This window comes from Crocodylus porosus, unplaced genomic scaffold (assembly GCF_001723895.1).
Source record: "Crocodylus porosus isolate Cpor-Errol unplaced genomic scaffold, CroPor_comp1, whole genome shotgun sequence".
NCBI classification, from domain to species: domain Eukaryota; kingdom Metazoa; phylum Chordata; order Crocodylia; family Crocodylidae; genus Crocodylus; species Crocodylus porosus.
This window is the reverse complement of record NW_017728906.1, coordinates 186330638-186338175: the sequence shown is the minus strand read 5'-3', so window position 1 is coordinate 186338175 and position 7538 is coordinate 186330638. Positions and strand designations below refer to the sequence as shown.

Sequence of the window (7538 nt, the reverse complement as noted above, 5' to 3'; positions counted from 1 at the left end):
TGAATAAGGAGCATGGGGTAGTGGTCTGTGGGCCGGAGGAGCTGCGGGATCCTCTCCGCAATGTCTCGGATGCGGGCCCCCGGGAAGCAGCAGACTTCCCGGGCTAAGGGGTCGGAGCAGCAGATTCAGTACTTGTCTCTCCTATCTGAACACTGCTCTTTTATTTGAGGTTTCTGTTAGTTAATATTCCAGATTTTTTAAAAAGGAAAATAAAAATTCCAGATTTTGGCAGTCTCTTGATGTCCTTTTGATCCAATAGTAGGATTGTTTAGGTTGAGAACACAGGTATCTGCCACTTGAGCTGATGTACTAACTGGTGAGGATGGCATGCGCACAGTCTGGTCAGCACTAAGTGCTGCTATGAGGGAATGGAGCAGTGTGTTAGCTGTATAGATGAGCAGTCTTGTCTGTACTTGGACATATGAGAAGCTGGGGCATTTTTTGTGACGACAGATCTTCTAAGATTTTAGCAGCTAAAGTCTGAGAAGTCTGTATCAAGCATGTTCAAGGCTATTACACTGACACAAATATGGATAGAATTAAAAACTTATATCCCTGACACATCTGTGCTGCTAAATAACAGATAGAGTGCAAAGGTAGTGATGCAGTTTAAAAACATTGCTGGAGCTTTGTTTTGTTTTGTTCTTTTTAATGGGCTCCTGGCCTCTTTCTCAGAAACATCTGTACTGATGTGGCTTAAAAATTCTGCCCAAAAATTTAACATGAAATGCTTACATTTTGCTAAAAAAAGAAACTAAACATGGTGTTAAAATGGGAAGTGCCACACACCCTTAACAATAGACAGTGTTACCATTCATGTATAACAAATGAGAGTGTATCAGCTGCAGTAACAAGATGAATAAAAGGAAGCCAATAGCCACAGGAATAACATAGACAGCCTTACTGTAATCAAATCAAATAGTATTACAAACTTGGATACTAAACTGAGGTTTTTATCAGCTGCAGACAGAAACCTTATGCTGGTAAGGTCTGAAATTATAAGTACAGTTTACTTCCTTTTAATATAAACAGTGTTACACACATCTGGCCTTGATTAAAATGACGTGTCTGAATAGGCAATGTTACTAGTCTAGTGTGCAGCATTTTTCACAGATATATCAAACTGTTCCAGGAGTGTGGGCAGAATGTGATGAGAGAAAGCTACTGTTTTGTCTCCCTCCCCACCTCAGTCTGTGACCCCCCCTTCTTTTTTACATAAACAGCGTTAAAATCCAGCATGAGAAAAAAACTACATTAATGCTTCTGTGCTGCTTTTAATCTTTGGTGCACTTTGGAAACATTAAGGTATGAATGATTTAATCCCTCTAAGTTAAGCAGGAAGAAAAAGCTGTTTTAGTATGGTCATGAACTATCTGACTTATTCCCCTAACACATATGCACCGTACAAAACATTATGGTTTACAAAAAACAATGTTAACTTCTAAAAGTCATTAACTTTTATTGATTCCTACATGGATTAGGCATTTTAATATTTTTTTCAGCTTTCAGTGAGTGCTTATCAGCTTTTCCAGACACAAAGTCTGAATTCTCTGGTTTCAGATCAGGTAAAAGATCCTGACTATAAATCCATAGAAATGAATTGGTTCCAAAGTTCTTGTTTGAAATATATGAACATCCATTTTCATAACTGCTTGAATTATGACATGTCACTGCTTATTTTAAAAGAAGATAAAACAATATTGAGGTGTGTGGGACATGTTTGGAGGAAGATAACTCTGACCTCAAAAGCAGCTTGGAGTCTATAGGAATACATCAAAATGCAAAACAGGGAGAGTTCCCTTTCCATTACAGTGCCTCAGTATATTGCTCAGCTCTCCAAACAACTGGATTTGTGCTGGATTAAGGGAAAGCTGGTTTCTGGACATCTGAATCTGAATTTGTCAGGTCTAATTGCATTGAAACTACATCCTGGGAACCGCTGTAAAAGCCATGTTGCAAAAGAAGGCCAACTCGTACTGTGCATAACAGATGGAAGCAGGAGCATATATGTGTTAAAAAGAATTGGCAACAGTCTGGAACATCCTCTTTAATAATGTAGTAAGCCTGCAGATAGACAGCAATTCAGATGTTCAGACTGGGACTTCTACCAACATGACATACTCACGCCACAGTTACCTGCATAGTCATCCCATCTGCTACAATGACATGGTACTCTGCTCACACCTCATTTGGCTCAGGGGATGCCAAGCAAATGTAGGTGTAGATGGAAAATACCATAACTGCAATCACTTATTACAGCTCCCTTTTTTGTGAGAGCACCAAAGCACTGGCTTGAGAGTCCTTTTATCTTTTGTTGCAAACAATGGAAGAAAGGAAGGTACTGAAGTCAAAATGAAGAAGTGAAGTTCATAGATGGCAGGATTGAAGTTGACAGAGTTATTATCAGCTGGTGCTAGTGAGCAGCATACCCATTCATCCATCTGAGGGCTGTCCAGCTTGTATGAAGCTTATGAGGGCTTAGCTTGTGTTCCCCAGCCTACTGGTCCAGGAACTGTTCCCTCCACTGCCTCCCCTGCCATCTTTTTGCTGCTGCTGTTTGGGTCTTTGAGCTTGCACTCCCCACCACCAGCTTTTGCTTCCTGCTTCCACCCCTGGTAGGGGAACACCCTTCAGGGCTCAGGGAATCTGTGTTCTGGGTACTTGGGGGGCTAGGGTGTTCCCTAATGCAGCATGGTGCAATGCAGCATGGAGGCCTGGGAGATATCTGCTGTGCAGCATGTGGTTTGCAGATGTGTGTGGCCTGGGGGGCATGCAGAAGTTGGGCCCTGCCCCAGCTGAAGGAAAGGTCCCAGACATGTAAGGTAGTTATTGATAGAGAGAAACATGCTATTAAATTGTATTCCATTAAGAAAAATCAAGAGGAAAAAATGCACCTGAAAGTGCTGATATTCTAAAATTATTGATAGTAAGGCATTTTTTTTTCAGTGCTTTCTGTCTTCTCACTTTGATCCTTTTTGAAACAGGACATTATTGATTGTTGACAATACATAGCTTGCTACACTGATGCAAATAAACCATATTTTCACACCTGGATGCATAATCTTAAGCATTTATACCCTTACTTTGATCACCAGATATCTGGCCTAAGTTTTATAAGGTGTTAAACATTTATGACACCTCCCCCCCCACACACATATGCACTGACTTCCTTGCAAATTGGACCATATAATTTGATTATATGCTAGATTATTTGAAAGGTACTTGTTTCAGTATAGAAAGGTGGCTATCATTAACACTGGCTGTCTTTGGAAAAGGAACAGATTCATTTTGTTTTTCTTACTACAATGGCAAAGAAATAATGGATAATTGGGTGTGTCTGCATGTGACATTTAACTTCACATTTGTATAGTTTACTGTAAAGTAAGCATGTGCATCTACATGTGCACATGCTTACTTTGCAGTAAACCTCCCTAATCCTGAGTAAATTTGTTACCTGCAAATGAAAGTAGCAGATTTACTCAGGATTAGTAATGGCCCCATAGTACTCGTGTAGATCATAGTTTCTCAACCTGTGGTGCGTGTACCCCTGGGGGTATGCAAAACAAAGGCAGGGGATATGTGGGTACCCCAGCATTCTCTCTCTTGCCCTCTTTTCCTCTCTCTCTCTCTCGCCTTCAAAACTGTGGCAAAAAATTTGGTGCAATTAAAAAAATGAAATTTCCCAGTAAAAATTTGGTGTTCAGCCCTCCTCACTTTGGCCAGCATCACCTCTAGCCCAGGTACATACTTGAGTTGTGCACCCTTGGTGTAAAAGATGGCAACCCTACCCACACCAGATCAGACATCTATCATATCACAGACTTATATACACAGCCCTTCTTCCAACGTATGGCACACGTTAGTCTGTAAATATAAAATCCCCTGGAAAATTGAATGTTGGGGTACTTATTAAAATTTTCAGAAGTTAGGGGTTACTTGCTACTTAAAAGGTTAAGAAACACTCATGTGGATGACAGATTGGGAGTAAAATCGGCTCCCAGTCAGCCATCTGGTAGGAGGTGGGAGATAGCTCCCTGCCCATGGGAGCTGCCTGCTGCCAGGATGGGCTCTGATGCAGGAGCCCAGATGATGACTATGTCCCCCTGCCCTGGCAGCAGGAAGCTCGAAGCGCCCTGCTCCCAGATTGTGACTGGAGAGTGGGGCAGGGAGACCCTTATGTGCCAGCCTGAATCCCATAATGATGAGACTCAGGCCAGGAGATAAGGGTCTCCCAAGCCACACCTCATGACTGTGGAGCTGGCTCTGGGAGCTCCCTGCTGGCAGGGGCAGGGGTTCCCCACCCAGCTCTGCAAGCATGGAGTGGGGGGGGGGGGGGGGGGGGGGGATGCAGTATGTCTAAAGAAAATTAGATTTCTTTAAAAAAATCTTTGTATGTTAATAATTATCCATGTAGACAACAAAATTTAAAAAACCCAAATTAAATAACATTATTTAATATTATCATTTCTGTTTACAGTTGCTTAGGAATTTGTTTAAAACATAGCAGGTAATTTATTACGTAAAATATTCTGTATTTGATTTGAATATTTTGATTCATTTGTATACAGAAAAATCATACTGCTTCATATAAAAGTGTATTAGATTTTTGGACGATAGATGTCACTGTTCAGTCACACAGTGGAACACTGAAATAGCCTTGTGTTCATACAGTGACCTTTCCACGCTATTTTCAGATCAAATCATTTTCTAGCATATTATAAATCATTATCACTTCTGCATCCGTTAGGCCCTCAATTGTGTCTACATTTCTTAATGGCCATAGAGTGTCTGAATGCAGTATGCATAGTATGGGGAGTGGGATCTGTCCTTACCAATGCTGTATGGTCACTGTAACACAGGCAACAAAAATCTGTTTTGTAACAGTTAGAGTTTTCTAATAGGCCTAGGACAGCATCCAACAACTCTGCATTTTTGGTAAGTTCTTAAAATAAATATTTCCATTTAACTGATAGTTAGAAAAAAATAAGTCTGCTATATAAGGCCTTCAAGAATTGCATACAACTGTATTTTTTAAGTTTGTAGTTCTAGTACCCTGAAAACTCTAATGTTTCTATCTCCAAATTTGTTATAAGGTTGACAATCACTGTGTTAATTTTAGCACCTAGTTCATCTCCTTTATGTTAAAAATCAGTCTGCCAAGCATTTTCTCAAAGGCCTTGTTCCCATCTGTGAACTGAACAAGGACAGTGATTGAACAGAGTGAAATGAGCTCGTTCAGCACATGCTTCAACACATCCACCCCATCCATACTGAATTGAGTTTGTCTCAAGTCCGCCACCAGCACTGTCCATATCATGCCAATTGTTTACCCCTCATGATATCTATCTCATAATTCAGAAATCAAGCAATATAAGATGATAGTAGGAAGGCTAGTTTGACTATATCCTTTCTTTTGGTCCAACTTGGTCCTAAATTGGTTCAGTTTTAACCCAGTATCAAATTCATAAAGGTAGCTTAAACTGCTACTTAATCATTTGTAGCCCACTTGGTTTATTCTGATAATGCTGACACAACAGCTACATTTGAAACCTGGCTGGGGATTTTCACACTTGCTTCCTTTGGGCACCCAGATCTGCTACGTCCTAGCTGGAAAACTTCAGCCAAAGTGATTTCCAGGTGTGCCAAGGCTTTTTCTTGTTGAATTTCTCTAGTTAAAGAATCCTTTTCACCATCAGATCTAAAGTCACTGACCTTACAACACCTCTTACCCCTACCCATCTGAGAAAAAAGGGACCCAAATTTGAAGGCCTAGTTCACAGTGTAAAATAAAGCACAGCCAGTAGACTGCTGGGTGACCTGATTAATCAAAATGTTTCTGAATTATTAATGGCATCATGGAGTGTAACAACAATAGGAGAGAGCAGTAATAGGATTGAATGGAAGGAGTGTGACCTGACAGATGGAGCAGGGGATTATGACAGGCTTCAGAAACTCTTATATTCTGGTTCTGATTCAGCCACAGCTTTTCAGTATAAGTGCAAGAAACTTGGGATCAGGACTCTGATCTCATTCCCATACTATTGCACTCTGCTCCACTCCCCTGCAGTGTACTTGTACTGGTTTATACCAGTGTCTAATTGATCCGTTTCTTAATTACGCGCTGCCCCAGTTCTGCCATAAGCACTGAGCATCATAATGCTTTCCCACTTCCCTCAGGGATTAGTTGTTTCAGTCTTTGTTGCCAAAGCATGCACAGCTCTGAAGATGACACTGACCATAGACACATTCAGTATCATTATCAGCTTTACCTTTCTGTAACTGGCTTTTTGATCCTTGTTGCCATCCTTGGAAATGGCAGATTTGAAAACTGTTTCTAGAGCTCTATAAATGTTTCTTTATTCTGTGCAGAAACCCTGAGGTGAAATGCAGACCACTACTGCAGTCCGTGTGCATGGTCTTTCTTTTCCAGAAGTTTGACATGTTTCAGTGAAAGAAGATGTCATCTTTTAAAAAACCTAAAAATAACAGTTGTTTATTTCTGGCGGCTAAGGATAAATGTTTACCTATGAGGAGGTCATCTTCTTATGATCAAAGCCAGAAAACAAGTGCCATTGCTTCTTGAGTCCCATTAGCTCAGAGGTCAGTGTCTTACACGGTCCAAGCACCACAAGGATATAAACGTCTGCAAAGGTGGGAGTGCCGGATGCACACACATGCTAGAATTCCCATGTACCTCCTTGACTCAGATTAATACCCGAGCAAACTAATGATATAATTAGACTCAGTAATGCATCATGTGTTCGTAGGCTTCTGATTCATTTTTTGTTTCCCCAGGTTATCAATGCAGTTGCCTCTCTCAATACACAGGAAGAAACTGTGAATCGGAAATTACAGCCTGTTTTCCAAATCCATGTCGAAATGGAGGGTCATGTGATCCCATAGGCAATGCCTTCATTTGCAACTGCAAAAGTGGGCTAACAGGAGTAACGTAAGTGAGCTTATTCCAGAGTGTGAATGTAGGGTCTGAATTATCTTAATAATAGGGCTTTCTGTACAGGATATATGGTACTCCAAGCCAGTGGTACATAAAACCATATGACCAATGCAGGTGGCTTACTCAAAGCCCTGGTTAAGACACCCAAGAAACCTGCAAGATCAAGGTTTTAAAAATGGGTATCCTATAAAGCAAGTGGAAGGTGACATTTTTGAAAATTGGGTCACCCTGATTAGCAAGTCGTCGTCCCCTCCCCCCCGACTTAGGAGCCTAAGTTAATGCTGTGGAAACAAACCCCTATAATCAGCCCCTCAGTTTTCTGCTTTTATCACCCATCTCTTCTCTTGTTTTGTGTTAACCTCTTTGCTTACCAGTTTTCTTCTGTGTTTCAAATTCTAGTTTCCAGTTTTCTGCCCTCTCTAATATTTACACATCCTGTTTCCAGTCCTGCATAATATTATCAAATCATTATTACCCACTCTTTACACTTATTAGTCTATATAATTTGGTTTAATATCCTACAGGAGAATCCAAAACACCTGCAGAAAAGTAAGCATCTTCCACTGCATTTTGTGTCCCTGAT

General features: G+C 40.7%; 1 protein-coding gene across 4 annotated transcripts in view; it reads left to right on the top strand.

The window, feature by feature from the left end:
- Positions 1-7538, top strand: part of FAT3 (FAT atypical cadherin 3) — a 555551-nt gene that overhangs the window by 534909 nt on the left and 13104 nt on the right. For all 4 annotated transcript variants that reach the window (XM_019530348.1, XM_019530346.1, XM_019530345.1 and 1 more), the window contains exon 23: positions 6796-6949. In XM_019530348.1, the coding sequence (XP_019385893.1) occupies positions 6796-6949 (154 nt within the window). The remainder of the gene's footprint in view (positions 1-6795; positions 6950-7538) is intronic.